General features: G+C 39.0%; 1 protein-coding gene across 1 annotated transcript; it reads right to left on the bottom strand.

Moving 5' to 3' along the window:
- Positions 1-1,918: 1,918 nt before the first annotated feature.
- Positions 1,919-18,517, bottom strand: trarg1a (trafficking regulator of GLUT4 (SLC2A4) 1a). The gene is made up of 3 exons (XM_020639307.2): positions 17,514-18,517; positions 4,726-4,852; positions 1,919-4,081 (listed from the first exon to the last, which is right to left on the bottom strand). Exons 1-3 carry the CDS (start codon positions 17,928-17,930, stop codon positions 4,074-4,076), a joined length of 552 nt encoding a protein of 183 aa, XP_020494963.1. The 5' UTR covers positions 17,931-18,517; the 3' UTR covers positions 1,919-4,073.
- Between the last annotated feature and the right edge of the window lie 1,844 nt (positions 18,518-20,361).

Genomic DNA, 20,361 nt, shown 5'->3' with positions numbered 1-20,361 from the left:
CGATTTGCTCACTTATCTCATAGGATTCATTCATGTACATCACTATCAGACTGTAGAGAGTTGTGTTGCAGAGTTATATGGCTCTTTTTAAAGATTCTTATTGGATGAAAAAACAGCCGATTCTAGGTTTTTATTGAAGAAGAAGAAAAACACTACTTTGATGACTGGTTTATGAACATGCTGCATTTTCCTAGCCCAGTGTACCTGGCAGAGCCCACGCAGCTCTTTTTGATTGAGATCCTCCTGGAACACAAATTGACGAGTGATATTGAAAGCTTGAGCTGAATCGCTCATGTGAGATGGAAAGGATTGCAGCTCGTGTTTGCATCGTTAAAAGCAGATTGTTGTCGGCGGTGTGGGAATCTGAGAAACAATGTGTTTTTTTGTCTCAGCCTCAGACTGACACTGGACTTGAATACAAATCAAAGCAACTCACTGAAATGGACTGAGGAGGATATATTTAGGTGTTTTGTCCTCGTTCCCTCTCTTTGATGCTTTTCTCACGAAGAAAACACTAAAAGCAAACACAAACTGGCTAGACTGCAGCTTTTAAATGTCCTTTTTTCTTGTGTTCCAGCAATTGCACAAGCATTTCCATCCTTCCCTGAATACCTCACTTCCTTTTGAAGGGAAATCCTGTGCTGAAGTCTAAATTTGGAGCAAAATGTGTACCCGCACACGGCAAAGGTGCTGAATGTGTTGGACTCCTGAATATTTCAGCCACTCAAACTGAACGCCGCCCAAGCAGAAGTAAGCACCAGAGTCGCTCACTTAGAAAGTTCACACTACAGTTACTTCTGACAAACTCAGGTGTGTGTGTGTGTGTGTGTGTGTGTGTGTGTGTTCACGGCAGGTGAAATGTTTGAGACAAATCTTGCTCTGAAGAAATCAGATGGGTATTTTAATAATAGTATATATTAAAATGCAAGTGCAGGGAGGCTCCATTGTCTAGTGACATAACAGCCTCTATCTCTTTTCTCAACAGATGTTTATTAATGTTTTTTGGTGAATAACAGAACCTGGAAAAAGCTCTGTCCTTGAGATGTGGAAGAAGGATTTTGATCTTTTAGTGGTGTAGTTGTGTAAGAAATGCTTCAGGCCATTAGTCTGCAGTTGGTGTAGGTGTGGGAGGCAACATTTGTCAAGAATTCCTTGTTTTGCTTTTGTCCAGGCCCATTTATAACCTGCAGTCATGGGTGCCATGATAAATGGTGTTTATGGTCTTTGAGACACAGTTGTGGATCAGGAGCTGCTGTATGTACAGGGTTCAGGTATGATCTAAACAACAACTTTACAATGTAGTGCAATACAATACTGCAGCTTTACTGCAGAGTGAAATTAATCTGAGTCAACACTAAACACTACACATAAAATACTACTTTTATTTTTTTAATCCCTTGCAACTTCACAAGTAAACGTATTATTGTTCCCACTTCCTGTAGAGGTGTGACGAATCCAGTTTTCTTTTGTAGCGCCATAATGATGTTTGCATACTTGATTGCATCCCTCATAAATTCACAGTTTGAGTCTAAAGTGGCTCATTAGTGATATTTTACTCATTTTTTTTAGCAAATATTGCGAGAACTGTGTGTGCAACTTTGCTCAGAGTATTATTCGTCGTCCGTTCAGGATGAACTGTAATCACCCTTGAGCACTTCTAGCTTTTCATCTTGCCCCATCATCGAGTAAAAGGTTGTCTAGGGTTAAAGTTTAAATGACACTCCTCATCAGCTTCAGCTGTACCTTGTATTTAGGGCTTGTTTGCAAATGTTAGCTTGCCTAAATGCTAAAACTTAGATGACGAACATATAAAGCATCACAAACAGAGCCAGCATGGCTGAAGTGTCTTCACGGCACCTCTTCTAAAATAATTTCTGCCTGTCGGTAAACAAATGAGTGCATCATCCAAAGGCCAAACTTGGACCATGCATGGTAACATTTATTTCAAGACATGCTAAATGTACACCACAGAGATGAAAACTGGCACATACAATATAGTGGAAAATGAACACGTCAATATTTAGGGATGAAAAGATGGTTTGAAGTGTTTTCACAGACAGAGCAGAGCTTACAGGTTAGACATCTGGCTCCATGACAAAAGAGACAAAAACATATGTTATCTTGTATGTTAAAGCAGTAGCATCCACTCTGTGATCAGAGCGGATGAACCATTTCATCACTTTGTTAAGTATGTATATTCCCACTACAGTTTGGTAGTAAACACTTTGGAGTTTTGCTGCTTTCTGATGTTGGGATTAAGAAAGTCATCTTTTTATTCATGAATTATTATTTTTTAGAAATATGAATTAGAATGAAGATAACCCATTTAGCACAAATCATTGAGGTTACAGTGCTGACGCTAAACATGACTGCAGATTTAGACTTACAGTGATTATTTTCACTTTACAGCTTAGTGATATCACTTTTGGTGCATATTATACATTTCTCTTCACTTGTACGAGCCCTTATACAAAAAAAAGAATCGTGTCACTTTTTATGCCTTGCACGAGAAGTTGCTCAAGTTATTCTTGATTCAAGTAAAGTAAAGCAATAATGCCCGAAGAAAACCTTTTAAAAAGACGCCACGTGATCTAACAGTGATGTAACCTGTGCTTGTAGCATGAGCCTGCACGGTGTCCATATAACAGTCCTGCTTAGTGACAGGCAATGTGATACTTTGAAGTCTCCTTCGATAAAGTGACAAATACAGACAATCTGTCGTGCTGTGATTTAAAAAAAGAAAGATTATTTAAATGCTTTTGTTATTTCTCAGGTCAAAACCAGAGGCCTGATCATTTTCAACAAAATAAATATGTGTGTATTGGGCCTGTTTGGCACGTAGCATGCGTACATATTGCATATATATATATTTTCCAATATAAATACATTTGATACCATTACAAGAGAGGGAGACAGTGAAACTATGGCATGAAACAGTCACTGTATAACAATGGAAACACGGCAAATGGAGGAATATATATTTAAAATGAGTTTAACAGTACGGGCAAAAAAACAACAAAAAAAACTGAAGGACAGCAGACATCTAAACACATGTTGTGGTTGATAAATAAATCATTAATGTTGTGACGGGAAATAAAGAGTTGAAAGATTTTGAGAGGTTTGCCATGCGTTTCAGTCTCTGCCAGAGCAAGGCAAGGTTGAAGAGACTTGAGACATACAAAAAGGGAACTGGGGTTAGACGACACTTCTCACACATTCAACAGTGGCTGAACTCACATAATGTACACAAATCACTCTTCCATGTGCAAACGTTTCAGTTTCTCCAGACGTGTAATAACAGTCAGAACAAAGGAAGGCAGGATTTTGGTTATCTACATTCAGGCATGCGGTTGGTCTCCTTTTTTTTTAGATTCAAAAAATCATAATCAATAACAGAATCAAAATTGTGTTCCTTGTCCTTTCTCCACAAAGCTTGAAGTTTCCACTGATGCTGACAGAGCAGCTATTTGTCACAACAAACCCAGCAACACTTTGCATACAAACATTTTATAAAATGTACATCTATATATATATATATATATCCATATATTTATATTTCAAATATATTCGTAGCTGTATATGTTTTGAATGCAAGAGGTTCAGTGGAGAATAATATGAGGATTATTTGCAGCCGTCTGAAGGTTGAAGTCCAAACCCTAAATTCTTTTTTAAAGCAGCTCCATCCCAGACAAAGAAAGTGTCTATTTGCTCTTTGCTCCAATCGTCCTCTTCATTTTAAGAAGTTCGAAATCCCACAAAGACACAATTTTGAGTCCTCCACATTCAATTCTGCATTTTCTTTTTTCCTCTGTTTTTAACCGGAACAATTCTACATCAGGTTTTTCGTCAAGCAATTGTTACTGGATTCTAATGCATGCATCTCTGAATGTTTTTTCTTTTGTTTACTTGCTGCAGTACCTACTGTCATGAGTTTCCTATTTTTCTCGCATTCTGTGTGGTTGTATAAATAAGGAATTGTACTTTTATTTTATTTTTATTTTTTTGAATGAGCATTTTGCCCCCGTGTTGCATCCGTGTTCTGACTTTGACAGTAGGTTTCTTCCTCGCCGTGACTAGATTACTGCAAGAGAAAGAAGAAGAGAAGAGTGGCACCGTTAGAGAACATCAGGTTGTACCCAAAGACATCTTCAACTCTCCATCAGATTCACTATTTTGACTGGAAATGTCAAAGACACTGAGAGGTAGGGGAGCTTGTGCACAGTCAGCCCACCACAGCCACTGCAGTGCTAAATCAATCTAAACACACACACCCACACACACACACACACACAGGGCTTCGAAATGTGCTGAGGTTGAATATAGAAAAACACACAACTCATGCATGTGAGGTAGTGTTATGTATCACACTGTAATTGTAATGCAGTAGGTTCCCTTTGTAGTCTTGTTAAAGCCCTGTGTGTGTGTATGTGTGTGTGTGTGTGTGTGTGTGTGTGTGTGTGTGTGTGTGTGCGCGCACGTGAAAAAAATACCTTACATACATCATTTTAAGCAAAAAAAAACAAAAAACCATGTTCTACAAACGTATGCTAAATTATAATATAAGGTCATTAAAACGCTACCGTACACTGTATGGTAATGTGAGTCATTATCAAATATTGAAAATAGCAGTTTTAACTTGAAATACAAAACACATGTAGTCTACAGAAGAAGTGTCATTTGTATCATTGTATTCTGATATTTGTCTGTTTTTCTTTGTTTCCACACCTGACATTGAGATACCGACGACGATGGTGACTATGCCCAGCACGATGGCGACGATACTGAGCAGGCGAGCCAGCCGCCCCAGCCTCCGGGCCCCGTCAATGTCCCCCACCTGGAGACTGTTTCTGGACTGGAGGCACACAAAAGCACAAGGTATTAGCACAAGGAACATCTGGCAGATAATGTCAATCAAGGTGTGTGTGCCAAGAATAAGGTCATTATTACACAGACATAAAAATGGGATTCTGGCAAAGAAAACACACATTTCTCTAAACCAGAGCATGAGATCAAAAAAAAATTGGTAAATACATATTTCTGTTATTCCTTTAAATTCATGGTACAAATCAGCTATTGGAGCAAAATAGATTTAAATGAGACCCTCTGTCATTATCATATGTCTGATTAGATGGTAGAATATTTCCACAAATCCTTGACACAAGCCAAGCCAAATTGACGCAATGGGGTTGCCAAAACTAGTACATTTACAGTTTGTTTTGTACATAGACCAGAGAGATTTCCTTTCACAACAGCTTGACTCTCTCCAGCAACTCTCTGACAGATATACTTAGAAATATTCATCTGGAGGTGCTCTGTTAATCAAAAGCCAAGTTATTTTGAAGGAGAAATGACACACATGCAGAGAGCTCGATAAGGAAAAAATGTAAAGCCATTTATTCCAAGCTTTGAATGATGAAAAGGTCTATTGCAAATTGACAGACTGAGATTGATTGAAGGATGTGACTTAAAGAGCCAATAGGATGGAGAAGGTGAGAGTTGCAGTGTGAAGGTGTTGTAGATCAACCTAATGTTGTTTGTATATTGCTTTATGTATGGAGACAGGATGATTTATGCATATGTGCATGACAAATGGGAAGGCTCTACCAAGAATTGCTTTCAGTCCCAAAACAACATTAAATGATTGATGTTAAAATAGTCTTAGAAACCTTGTTTTCTATTTAACTTTGAGGGCTGTCAGCTTGTGATACTGGTAAACACATTCCACATATAGCCAGGGCAGCTGTGGCTCGGGGGTAAAGTTGATTGTCTCTGATTTGATAGGTTGGTGGTTTGATCCCCAGCTTCCACAGTCTACATATCAAAGTGTCCCTGGACAGAACACTAAACCCCAAGTTGCAGTGCATGTGTGTTAATGTGATGAGTATTGATGGACAGTTGGGCACTAAGCAGTCCCTGCCATCAGATTGATTGATCGGTGTGTGTGTGTGTGTGTGTGTGTGAGAGGGTGAATGGGACTATAGCCATTACTTTCAAACACAAAACAAAAACTGTTTAATTCACAACATCTGGATGGCAGTAGCTCAGTCTGACATGAGTTGGGAACCGGAGGATCGCCTGTTTAAGTCCCGGGGGACTAAAGTATGGATGTTGGTCTTGTTGCTGGAGAGTTGCCAGGTCACTCCCCGAGTGCTGCTGAGATGCCCTTGAGCAACTCACTAAATCCCCAACTGCTCTGGCCCTCTTGCATGTGCAGCCCCTCACTCTGACATCTCTCCATTAATGCATGTCCATATAGGTCCTGTTTGTGTGTGTATTTTGTACCTGTGTGTGTGAGTCTCTAAATAGGCGAATATAGACCAGAACTTCCCTTCGCTGATTAATTAAGTATGTCAAATAAAAAATATAAAAATGTTGTCATTAATTTTGACATTGAAGAAAGACTAAATGTAATACTGATTTCTTTTGTGGGGTCAAAAGTAATTTCAAATGTTTTTTTAAACTCTTTGGAATATATGATACTGCCTGTAAAACCTCTTTTTTTTCATCATTCTACTAAAATAAATGAAGGACATATTAAGTGACGCTGATTTTGCTTTTATGCTTAAAGAAGCTGGTTTTCTATATTTTACTTGTTGTTGGGATTTCCACGGTCAGATCAACGTACACAGTGAATTCATTCTACTCACATCTATAAAAACAAACATTAACATATACAGCATATTCTTCAGCTCCCAACAATGTCTGCACTGACCTTTATTGTGATGAACGTGGGTGCTGTAGTTTATTTTGAGTCAATACAATAAAGCCACCCTTAATACTAACTCAACAAATGGCCTCAAGTAGTCCCAGTTTTTCCCATTGTGTAACATTTGTTTTTAAACTACAGATGTTTAAGAACGTACTGAGTAATTTTCAGGAAAATTAAAATCTGTTTAGTAAAAGATGGTTGTTTATGACAACTAAAGCAACTTGTTTAAGAACAAGTTGCTTTAGTCCTCAAATGGCTTTGCTAAATATGTGAATCATATAGAAAGAAATCTGCCTGTTTGTTGATATATTCTGGTTCAGAAATTATTTATATGTATACAACAGACCATTGTACTGTATACATATGTAGGTGACAACACACAGGGAAGGAAAATCAACATGTTTTTAGGAGCCAGGTCAGTGATTCAAATAGAGTGTCTACAGGTGGTTAAGTGATGTATAGTGTTGTACTAGAGCCATGGGCCAATATTATATTAATAAGAATCTATAACTTGTCCCAGCTTAACACTAAGGTAGTCTGAGAAGTACAAACCAAAAAGAGTCATATTTTCTTTCTACACAAACCAGCAATAACAGGTTTAATTGTGGTAAGGAACATTGGACAGGGGAGAGCTTCAAAAACACCGCCTGTCTGCTCGGGTGATTTCCAATTCCTGCTGTCTCGCTCTGGTTGTGTGGCTCTATGCATTCATCACGCAGAGTGAAAACACTGCAGTCTGCTGAAAGTGTGATGGTGTTGATTATGTTTGTGTGGCAACTCACTTCGCCAAACAAAACTATTTTGAATCCTGCAGGACATCTAACCTTCTGCCAGATCAGGGATTTTCAAATCAGATGCAACATGCGAGGAGATCAAAATTGTCCCAGAATTCTTTCATGATAGAAATATAAAATCAGGTGTTTCTGTGGCTGGTCCACTCACTAGATCTCAATCCAGAGCTACTCGGGCTCAGCGAACTTTAACAGCTGTTAAAAGTACTGCAGTCAGCCTGCATCAACTACTGTGAGCTGGTTTACACCAGTGCTCTGATCCATGTCCCAGTAACACTGTTTAGAAATTGGACTCAGAAGGGTAAACACTTTTTTTTTAAAAAGGTGCCATTTATACCCTCTGTTACACAGAGTCTTACATAAAAAAGAGAGAGAAGGTGAAATAGTGTTCATATAACAAAGCTTCTGTTCTTGTCTCAAACCGTCAGTGCAATAAGGCCAGTAATGTGTTGCAGTGTGATTGCGGCATCTTTTACATTGGGAGCTGTCCGTGGTGCTGAAACTGTCTGTTTAACCAGACAGTGGGTGCATCCGAATTGCCAAGTACCTACTCAATCTTTCAGTAGGCAGTAGGCAGTAGACAGTACCTACTATCCGTGCTGTATACTGTTTAGTACCTACTATTCAGTAGGCAGATATTTGTTCCTACTGCGTCTGATTCATTCAGTATGGAAGTGACGTCATTTACGTTACCAGAACCGTCCGCATCCACCCATTTTTTTTTGTTGGTTTTTTTGTTTAGCATTATTCAAGAGGAGTAATGCGCATATACAGTCAGGTAAAAAAAAAACAATAAATCAAAGTAAAAAAACAGATTAAATAACTAAATAACATACAGTACATGAAGGAAAATACAAACGAAAGACAGTAATATACAGAATATAAAGTAAAATAAACCAATAAAGACGCATTTAAATAGTGAAATCATTATTTAAATAGAGAGGGAAAGGTTTATGATAATGCAGACATTTGTTATATTTTCTGTTGTTAATTAAAAGTAACGATTTCTGTAGGGACTTTAAATTAAGATTAAATTAATCCACGTTCGTTTGTTTTGATTTGGAGGCGGACGCGAAGTGACGATTTACGTTTAATTTCGCACAGCATTGTGGGTGGTAAAATACAATTCATTTCCTGAAAGCACGCATCTGATCCATACTGCATAAAACCCTGAAGTTAGTATCAATGCTGAAATGTTCAGTATACTGAGGTGGAGACAAAAAATGCATACTGAATGACCACGAAAGTTCAGTATACTGAAACTCTCTACTGAATAGTACGTACTGCCTACTGAACTGTGGCTATTCGGAAAGCGCCCCTGTGTTCAGCACAGCAGGAAATAGACTCATCTGATATTAAATCACAGTTACACTGTCCATGGTGCTGAAGTTAAGTTAATGGTCACATGTCCTGAAATTAAAGTACAAAATATATATTATAAAAAATAAATATAGCCTTATACAGTATGGCATATGATAAGCAAGTACGACTGTACAAAGACAACACTGTATAATGATTAGCCTCTTACAATTACAATAACTTATCTCTTTATGAGAGGAATACAATGGTACAAAAGATTACACAAGGCACAGGTGTATTAGGATAGGATATGAAGGGGAGGCGTTGGTGAAATTTTATATTTGCTTTGAATGTATTAGTTCCTCATTTAAACACATTTATTTTTAAGTCAGTATTTCATACATTCCTCTTTAAATATCATCACAGAGACGGAAGGGACTCCCAAGTAATCCATCCCAATTGATTACAGAAAGAAATAATCCAAGCAACACATATGAGATCACAATAAATTGTGTGTGTCTTCTTGACTGGCTCACTCAATCAATATTCAGGGTGCAGAGTCAGGGTTGCCTCCAAGTGAGATAAGATTACACTGCAGAGGGAGAGAGAGAGGGAGAGAGGGAAGGAGGGAGAGAGACAGAGGGAGAGAGAGGGAGAGAGAGGGAGAGAGAGAGAGAGAGACCTCCCTCCCTCTTTCATGCTTTCCTTCAGTGACTTTATCCTCTAACCCTCCCATGAGCCTCTCTGTCTCCAGGCTGTCTGTGGTGTAGATCCCACAGATCCCAGACTGTTCCAATGAACCAGGTGCTTTTAAACAGAGACTTGTCTCAGAAGTTCTTTAAAATGAGCAATAATATGAAAAATGTTTTACGTGTTTGAGAACATAATGAAGAATTCAAAATGGGTTGTGCCGTAAGATATGAAAAGAAAAAAAATGGAGCCTGAATGAATATGGCTTTTTATATCCAATTGATCTGTACAGAACAAGAGTGTCTACTAATGTATTTAATTCTAAAGCATGTAGGCTATAAGATATGTAATTCTTATATTTGTCTTTGTCTGTATTTGCCTATGTTTTTTCCAACATGATGTAAGGCTTTCAACAGAAATAGTACTAAACTAAATCTGTTACAATACATTTGATCTGAACTGCTTGTTGGTGAGATTTTACTTGGTTTTCAGACATATTAGGGTTTGTCATGTGGCATGGCAAGTGTCTGAAATAGATTTAAGGTCCAATTACAGTAAGTCAGCATAATTTATTCAGTAGTTTGTAAATCATTCTATAACGAGGCCTTCAATCTCAGGACTTTTAACTGACGAATGTTAATAATAACTGAAAGGTAACTCAAAGAGTAAAATACTGAAAACTGTTTTTTAAATGACAAACAGTGTGTTTGTTACAATCTCAATCTGACTTCAGACACACAAGCTAAATCAATGCCCATGTCAATCTGGGCTCCTGACAGTAAAAGAAGAGATAGTTTCTCTTTAACACATGCTTCAGCTTCTCACTTTCAGGTCTGCAGTGTGAGGCTGTGGTACTGACACAGTCCCAGTGGAGCCTGTTATTGATCTGGACTCACGTCACAGAGAAAAGCAACATCAGCACCTTCAATCAATGTACGTTCCTTTCAGAAAACATGGCATATGTAGCCTGCTTATTCCGACACATTAATGATGAAATAATAGACTTACGAAATTAGGTAATTAGGTTTTATCTCCTGTAAAGATACAAAAATAAAGAGAAATAATTGCAGACACATAGTGGGGTGGGCTTTGTCATTTTAATTTTAGTCCTTTTTATTTTGGGCTTTTGCTCTCATTAGTTTTTTTTTTTTTTTTAGAGGTGTTCAGAACGATGGTGGTGGAGGCCTGTGGTGGTTGGCTCATGACCTTCCTGTCTTTTGTTCTTTTTGGCCGGTTTTTCACTTCTCTTTTGATTTGTTTCTTTCATTGTTTATCTTTATTTTGGTTAAGGGGACATTTCTTACTTTTTGTGGCATCTTAATACGTTCTGGTCTCCAATTTTCTGAGCCTTTGGGTTCAATTTTTGTTGTGTTTAGGAGACCGTAACACAAACACACACACACACACACACACACACACACACACACACACACACACACACACACACACACACACTACTCTGTCTCTTTGTACTTCATGTGTTCAGCATAGGGTGGTGAAGTAAGTCAGTGAGTGCTCTCCTTCTCCCTTGTCATTAAATAATAATGGAGGCCAGCAGCAGCAGCAGCCTGGTGGAGGGGGACAGTGTACAACCAGGAGCTTTGTGTTGTTCTGTTCTGTACTATTTGGATCAAATTACAGTTTTTTATTTCCATTTACACCTATTACTTCCTTTCAGAAGTTACGTTTTTCTTAATTTGATATCACCTTCTTTTGTGTACAGATAATCATCTAAATGCACACAAATTAAAACACATATTTTTTCAAAATTGAGGAATGAGGATAATTCAGATAGCAATAATATGTTTAAAGAAGGAGAGAGAACAAGGCTGTTGTTGGGACTCAGAGTCACTTGGCTTAAACCACTTTGGTCTCAGGTGTAAGGAGCATCGCAGCCTCTAACAGCTAACAGGGCTTTCAGACCGAGCCTTGTTACACTAGAATCTCCATTAAAATTGCAAAGCACTCAACGTGGTCAGATGATCAAATCTGTCAGATCGCAGAGCTCTCATTCTTGGAACTTTAAAATGCATCGTCTCTGCTGCTGCGGCAGCTTATAAATTTTAATTGCATTGGTTAGCATCAGAACTAAAAACAAGTGTTAGCACTAGAACAACACAAGGCTTTGATGGTGTAAACCTGTTCCAAGTTTTACAATCTAGTTCATGGCTCAGTGCACTTTTAACAAGAAACATGCAGATATCAGTGATGGGTTTACCCAAACATCTACAAAGTAGTGGCTGTCCTGTCCACTCTTGGCTGATTACAACCTTTACTAAATAGGTATCAGAATGATACAGGACAGATAGCTGTAACTACCAATCAGACACCTCGCTATCTCAACACCAATAGTGCCAGTTTTGGTGTAACCTCGAGCCTTTTTACAACTTGGGCTTAGCAAGCTAACATTTGCTTAATAACACTATTCTGAGGCAAATTTGAATGTTACATGCTTAAGCCAGGTATTCAGAAAAATGGATAATACAACCTGAATAAATCAACACATCATAATTATATATTATATAGTAAATAAACAATAACTTGATTTATTCTTGCTATCATTGTTTGATTAAACAAATAAATATAACAGATGATACCCTTCCCCACACCCAACACCCCTCCCCCATGTTGCTCTACTGCCACCACTTGTATCTGCAATATGACGTTGTTAGCTTCTATATTTCCCTTTTAGGCAAAGTGAAAATAAAATGTTATTAGTTCACTACCAGAACACGAACAGTTTCTACTTTTCTTTTTGGATAAGTTTAATATTATTGGAAACACAGTATGATCGCTCTCCCCCATACCTACTGCATAAGATTGCTAATAAGAAGTCATTTTCCTACACACACACACACACACACACATGCACAAAAACACACACACACACACACACACACACACACACAAACCCATCCATTCAGTGCAGCAATGCAAGCCCATATTTCACAGGCAAATCTGCTGAGCATGCAATAACGCTCCTGCAGTTTGGGGCCTTCCCATTACTGGGATAGGCTGGTGTGGGCAGTAAAAAGCCCTGCCTCTCCAATCCACATAATTGACTGCACACATTCCATGTTTGCCAGCCACAAGCCTTCCCCACCACAGCAGATCTCACTGATCTGTGGCGGCAGCCAGCTGGAAGTCGGCTTTTAGGTGGTCCTGCTGCTGGAAGTGGTGGTGGGTGATGATGGATGTAACTTTTGGCCGCTATGTTGTTAGCAATGCACCATCTGCTAGTAGAGAAAGATGCTAATTCTTTTACATGGCTGTATGAGGGAGAATATACTTGATGGTACTTCATTTGGGTCTTTACAGGATTAAAACACAGAAAAGGGTTGCTACATACAAGTTCAAGTATATGCTGCTGGGCATAACTAGTGTGAAGATTATGTGTCACCAATACCATAAAGGAAAAAAAGCAACACTATCAATACCTCAGACTGGATGTAAGCCAATCCTTATTTTGACTCACTTGCCTCTTGAGAACACTGGAACAGCTTGAAACACACATGCTTCATTAGCCCCTTTAATTTAAAGACAACCTATAACCACACTATCATTTGTGTCCTGACAGATGTTAATGTAACGTTAACTTATTTTGTCTCTATACTGAAGGAAATATTTACTTTTTAATGCTTTTTTATCTGGTTATGAAAAAGACTGAAATGAATGCTGATGCCTCAATATGAACTACGAAAAGCAAACAAGACCATTAGATGAGCTATTTCTATACAATTAGTTTTAATATCTGAAACTGCTGCTACAGAGTAGGTGTCAGACGAAATGATCAACGAAACAGTGAACATTTTTCTCAGCAAAGGGGTCTGAAAACCAAAAAAAAATGATCCAAAATTTACTGAATGCACCTATCAAACTGTGACACACTCATTATCTATGTAACCACTGCTAACTCAATATTTTCATCTCTGCCATTACACAGGTTCAAAAAAGCAACATGTGCATCATTTTTACTAGTCCTCTGACCTCCCCTCCACCACACCATCCACGCATAGCATCTCAACATGAGTTAAGCACCAACTTTTTTTTTTCTGTTGAACTTCCTAAAAGTATCCATTTCACATGGGCGAGGAGATTATGAGCACTTAGCCAGCAGCTTCCACTCTGATGCTACATCTTGTGGTACCAACCACATTACTTTTGCTTCATTTGTTCACAATGTAAGTGTTGTTTAAACCTCTATGTTCCTGCTATGGGGCTCACTTGCACTTATCTGACATCAGTGCGGTATCTGATTCAATTCCTTTCTAATCCAGTGATAGGAACTACTTTATTGCCATTTTCCGTTTCTCTCGCATCCATCTGCCCTTGTAGTGATCTTCTTTACGAGGGCCCATATTCGCTTTCCACATACACCCAGGAATGAGAGAGGATGTTGATAGCTGTCGCAGCGTTGGCCAACTGCTGCTATCTGCCCTCTGCAGAGAAACTAAATTGACTTCTCTAGCCTTCTATTGAGTTAGTGGCCGGCTCCAGTTTCTCCCTCCTTCACTTTTCTTATGCCCTCTGTCAAAGCCTTCTCTCTCTCGCTCTCTCTCTCTCTCTCTCTCTCTCTCTCTCTCACTCTGTGTGCCATTAGCAAGCGGCTGACTTGTGAATATCAGTGGGTTCCTGATGATGGCTTGCTGAGGCTGTCTTGTGGATACTGCCTGATATTCCCCTTGGTGTGTAGAGCCCACAGGAGTGATATTAGAGAAGTAATGGGCTCACTGCATCGCCTGTGTGTTGGTTCTCAGTCGACTTCAGTGCTGGCTGTGGTATAGTTTCAGAAATAAAGTGGGCTGAAAAACACAAGGAGCTATGCCAAAAGCAGCTAAGCTGTCATTGAAGTTAAAATCCTGACACAACACAGCTACTACTGATGCCACTTTAAGACTGCTGGTAGAATACTGCCAACTGCTTCATGCACAGTTCAGTCTGAAGCTGTGTTTATGTGTCCTTGCTCCAACACACATATATTTGTGGCAGACTTTGTTTTGTTCGGCAGTCACTTATTTTCCTGAGCTCGTAATATATAAAAACGTATTTAAGAAATATCACACAAAAGGGCGTGATGTTTTACTGAATATCAGGACAACTGCGATTATCTTTGTCTGAATCATGGGTCGAAGATAATCACAGCAGTGCTGATATTCAGCACAACATCTCGACCTCGAGTGTGATATTGCTTTTATACAAATGTTATAAAAGCAGAAAATAGTGGTACAAAGTAAAAATCAACAACAGACCAACTCACCAACTAACTCATCTAGCCTACGATCAAATCACAGCAGTCCTGATATTTTGTACATCACATCCTCTCGTGTGATATTATTTAATATACGGGTACATTATAATGTAAAATAAGTTTACAGAATTTACAAATGGTATTCTCATGTTTACATGTAACATGTTTTTTTTTTATATAACAGTGACAGAAATATGCTTAATATACCTCTGCTGTTTTCCTTATGTTTGCCTTGAGCTTAGTCGTCCTAGCCTCTGATTGGACAGTTCAGTGGCATGTGGCGAGTAAGAATGCAGTCCTGTTGTTGTTGTTGTTGTTGTTGTTGTTGTTGTTGTTGTTGTTGTTTTGAAGCAGCTGAAGTGTGTTAAAAGGTGTTGTCCTGCTTTTTCTTACAGCAAACAGACAGACAATAACAATAACAAAAGGCTTGTGTTCTATGATATTTAAAAAAAAATAGCATTTTCTCTTCCGTAATAGCATCGGCACTTTTACTATAAATTCAGCCCAAAACCTTCTTTGACCTGGACTGAAGCACAAACCCACTGAAGGAGTTCAAGTGAATAAAAATTGCAGGGCCAGGAAAGATAAAGGCTCTTTGTATTATTCAGCAGGGGATTTGACCCTGATGTACAGTTTCATTACTTCAGTGGACAAGCACACGAATGCAAAGGCGTTTGTCACGCTGGGTGTGAGTCTGCTAAAGACTTTTTTTATACTGAAGATTAAAGTAATTACAATTCAAGAGTGCTGGATTCCTGACCTGCCAGCCTTGGATAAAGCCATGCTGCTATATTACATTATGTATAAGAACTGCATGTCTGTGCACCATCTCCATCTCTCTGAGTTCCCGTGTGTGCAGCAACCTCACACGTACAGTAAATATCAGAATACAGTACCTGACAGATAACTTTCTAAACTATTTAACTATTTATAACCTCCTTAGATAAATGCTGACTACTTTGTTTTTCCTAATACAACTAGTCAGCATTTATTTACATGTTTTCTTTGTTACTTCCTAATTTCCACCAGTAAGTAAAGAAACGAGTGGGGTGGGAGGAGGAACGCTGGTGTATTAAAGAACACTTCTGACTGGCTGTTACAGCATTTTTTGAACTAGCAGAATGTTTTATTGCACAAGCACGAGAACAAGAACAATTCAATTCTACTATCAATGTGTTTTGTACCTTTGCCGCAATATCGCTTGCATATTGTGCAAGCTTTGATGTTTCTTTACGGTAATAGACAATGGGTTTAAAACTGAAGCGGGGGTTACCATCGATAACATACATGTAGCCAGCAACTAAATCCTGCTATATTTAAGTTTGCAATAACATACTGTCAACTTTATTGTCAACTTTATCACCAGGGATGCACAATACATTCAAATGCGTCACTGCAATATAAACAGGCACAATAAACACATTGTCAGGGACGCTATTTTATTTACACAAGCCACGTGCATTCACACTCAGCATGTGAACAAGGACTGTGTGTTCAAAATAATAATTATGACTAAACTAATATTCATAGTTTTCCTCAAATCACACACACCATGTTTTTGTTTTTAAACAGGCTCTTAATATCACCTCTTCATGTCAGTGATATTAACACGCAGCCTTCAATAACCTCTCTGCCAGGTTACATTTTCTCTCTTTCTGTGTTTAAATAAATGTAGCCCCCCCCCCCCGGCTGACAGAAATGCAGTGGTTAGTGCACGCGCCCAATGTACAGAGACTGTGGTCCTCCAGGCGGGCAGTCTGGGTTGTAATCTGACATAGGGTCCTTTCCCGCATATCATTCTCCCCTCTCTCTTGTAAAAAGCCCCCAAATAAACCTTTAAAGCCCCCCCCAAAATGACATGTGATTTTTATATTTGAAACTGATGCAGCTTCAGGCACTGATATTGATCTAAATCAATATCCATATCCACACAAGCAGACCAAGAAAAGTCTCATTTCTGAAAGGCTACTTTAATAATGAAATGCAAAAAGATCAATGAGTGGCTAATTTGACAACTGATCAAATAAAAACACCAATTTTATTTGTCTCAACTGTCTTTTAAAAGGTGGAGATTTTCTGCTTTTTGGCTTTTTTAAAACCTGTAGATCAGTCTTGAATTTTGACTGTCAGCCAGACAATTTAGTTTATGCAATGTGCAATTTGACATATTTTATATATTTTTCCAATTCTTATTTTCGAAATGTAAAAATATGTAATTGTTTAGAATGAAAATATTCATAAAGGATGGATGTCCACATTTCAAGTACTTGGATGGCCATCGTTTTAGGAATCTTTCTATGAAATGTCACCATCGATATTTTCAAATATCACATTCAAATGTCGCACGCTATGGACTTCACATTTACTATAGGGTATAATAATCCATGAAAGATCACTTCAGAGATAAACAAATCGTTTTTAAAAGCATATTGTTGTATTGTTCTCCATCCTCACTGGAGATTTCTGAAGCAGGTTGTATGCAGCCTTAAAGTCTGACATGTTCTCACAGGCTTCATCTCCATCAAAAGTATGACATGATATTTCTTTATTTTTACAAAACACAGTCAATTTCCAAAGCTTCTTATTTCTTTGTCAGACACCAGAGCATCCAGCACTGAGATGAACATGTTCACAGATCACCACCAGGTTTAGTTTTCTTATTGCCAATCATTTTGACTGTTCCATTTTCTCCTGCTCCACCTTTTGCTCCATGATTTTCCCCTTTTCACTCTTCAGTTTGTTTACAAGGAGACTTCAACAAATAAGTGACACTCACCATGATGGAGTAGACCAGTGCCACGATGCTGACGGGCCACACGGGGAAGAAGCAGGACAGGATGACGAGGATGAGGTAATCCTTGGGTTTGGGGGTCTCCTGCACGGTGGCGTTCCCGGTGGAGGAGCGGCTCAGGCTGGCCTTGGAGGGGGACAAGGGGCCGGAGGCGGCCAGCTGCCCGGCGGAGCCTGACCTCAACGCCATGCTGTGGCCGTTCTGGTCGGCCTCCAGGCCCCGGTCGGTGTCCATGTTGACGGTGAAGGAAGTGGACATCTTCATCCCGTTCCCACCGGGCTCTGTGGTCAGCGCGAGGAGCTTCTCCGTCTCGTGGGAGTCTGCAGGCTGGGTTCCTCCTCCACCACCACCACCCTCACCCAGGTTAGATTTCAGGAAGTCGGTGTCCGTGTTGATGGCCATGTTAAAGTTCCAGATTTAACAACCTATATCAGCAAATAGTTTTTTTTTTTTTTTTTTGTAATTATTTAAAATAGATCAAATGCTATGAGAACGTGATATCCCATAATACAGCCGAATTAAACTTTCAAAACTATTCTGTTGAGATGTGGTGAAGTTTGATTTATGATCTGAGTCTCCAGACGAGGTGTGGTGGAGGAAGAAAACAAGATAATTTTTAAAGCGTAGTAGTTTAAAACTCTAAAAGAAAAGGCTAAATTGTGTAAGCAGTGTGCTTCCTCTAATAATCATTCTTCTTCTTGAATTAATTTCCTTCTTCATCTGTCATATCCAAAGAGTGGCTGTGATCAGAAAGCCTCCCCTCTGCTCTGATACATCCAGGTACACTCGATTCAGTTTGAGAAGCTCCTGTCTTCATCCAAGACTCGAAACCACTTTCCCTTTCAATCTGTCTGTAAATGAAGAATAGTCTGAACGCTTCTCCTCCCTTTCCTCAATATAAAGAAGGATGAAGTGAAACGTCTCCCTTACAGCAGAGCATCTAATGAGCCACTTTCTCCTCCCCTTCTCTTCTTCTGTTTTCACGCTGCAGCAGCACACAGACAGTACTCAACCACTCAACTTTGGACCAGTGTCAAGTTACCCAGATTAGAACAGAGCACTTCCGGTGACAAAAGTAAAAATTAGAGCTTTTATATTAGTTGTAAGTGAAGCTAAGGCTTCAATTTATTTAACCTGATGTAGCCCTCTTTAAGCTCATCTCACATACATTTGCTGTCACAGGGCCACAGCCCTGATACATATTGACCAGGAACATTTAGTCCATAAAATATATTAAAATATTTTTTTCACAACAAAATCTGTTTGTATTCTGGATAAACTTTATTGTCCCATCGAGTGGAATTTGTTGTGGATAACAGTGCCACCCAAAGCTGCAATAATAGTTGTAAAATGTTTTATTTTTTTTAAATCAAGGAACAAATGAGACAAAGAAAATCAAGGCAGTCTATACCAACACAGGGTTACATGTTCAAAATGGGCTGAAAGTTACGTGGACAACTTATATAGCCTCTTCCCTGTAACACTGCACTCTCCTCTTCAATACAAGGAAGATTACATTTATAAGCAAGATAAGTTAAGAAGCACTAATTCTCCAGGATAGCAATAAGGGAAGAAAATAAAAGCAGCAAGGTAAAACCAGACAAAATACTTTAATTTATACATCATAATAATCACATACATAATTTATGCTCATTAGATATTAGCAAGTAAAATACAAAAAACAACCTTTCTGCCAAAGCAAAGATCAAATAGCCTACCAACAAATTGAACGTTAATACACTTATTTTGAAATAGCGACTGCAGGTATTTCCGGTAATAATATCTGCCTAACTTGACGGACCTCATGCCGGCGCAGGACAGTCTGGCGCGTAGCCTCCTTCTCCCCCCCCCCCTCCCCCCTCCTCCCTTTCTTCCCCTCTCCTCCACACCAGCACCAGAGGTTTATGGAGGAGAGCCAGCCGAGGATTGTGCTGCTATGCAGAATTTGCATTACATCCACTGTGTTTACTCTTTCTAACTGCGTTTTTGAAACAGCACTTTGGATATTCAGATGTCAAGATTTAAAAAAGAAAAAACGTTTGACCACATTCAAAAAGAGAAAAATTGACCAATAATATATTGTTAATTTCGTCCTAAACCACTTGTTTACTCCCAGCAGATCTGCAGTAGTAAAGGTGCTTGTAAAGGGCGGGATGCTACAGCCTTAATGTTTAATCACGAAGCTTCATGGGCTTTTTTCCCTTTGATCTGCACTTATTGATTTCTCTCATCATTAGACTGGTGCATTAGCGTCAGTCTCATTTCCCAGAGTGGCTGCTGCACTGCACTGGGGCCTGTGCTAGTGATGGTGGGGGGATTCCCTGAATGATACTGAGCTGTGAGTATGATGTCACACTATTTGTCTCTTATTTTAAGACAGAACACAGACATAAGAGCAGTCAAATGTTTTTTTTTTAGTGCTTTCCACAGATGTGTAAGTCCAAACTCCCCCTTTGCTGCATTTTGTCCCTCTATTCTTTATAGCGAACCTTTCACAATAAAGGTCTCTTAAAGATGTGTAGAAAAGGATGAAAGGAAGGACACATGCCACCAAAGATCATTTTATTTTTACGAGCCCTTCGACTTCTCCGGAAAATGAAAGTGCTGCTCGGGGCTCTGGATGATTACTACAACATGGTTCATGAGCAGCAGAAATATAATTATGGTCAGAGCTCTACCTTGTGGAAGGGCAATGTGCTTACACGACTTTGAGGAGTTACCTTCTGTTCATAACACTGACGGTCATTAAAAATGTTTATAAACATTGTAGCCTCTTCCTCAGTCCCTTTTACATCAGAAACACAAGAAAAACATAATTTCATGGAATCTTTTA

The sequence above is a fragment of the Labrus bergylta genome, chromosome 11, assembly GCF_963930695.1.
Source record: "Labrus bergylta chromosome 11, fLabBer1.1, whole genome shotgun sequence".
Classification (NCBI taxonomy): domain Eukaryota; kingdom Metazoa; phylum Chordata; class Actinopteri; order Labriformes; family Labridae; genus Labrus; species Labrus bergylta.
The sequence above is the reverse complement of the archived record's forward strand: the minus strand, read 5'-3'. Positions and strand labels throughout refer to the sequence as shown.

Excerpts from the sequence above, each read along its gene's own strand:
- trarg1a (XM_020639307.2), bottom strand. The coding sequence starts at position 17,930 with ATGGCCATCAACACGGACACCGACTTCCTGAAATCTAACCTGGGTGAG. Across the intron at positions 4,853-17,513 it reads CACTGGTCTACTCCATCATG|TCCAGAAACAGTCTCCAGGT; the intron begins GTGAGTGTCACT and ends GTGTGCCTCCAG.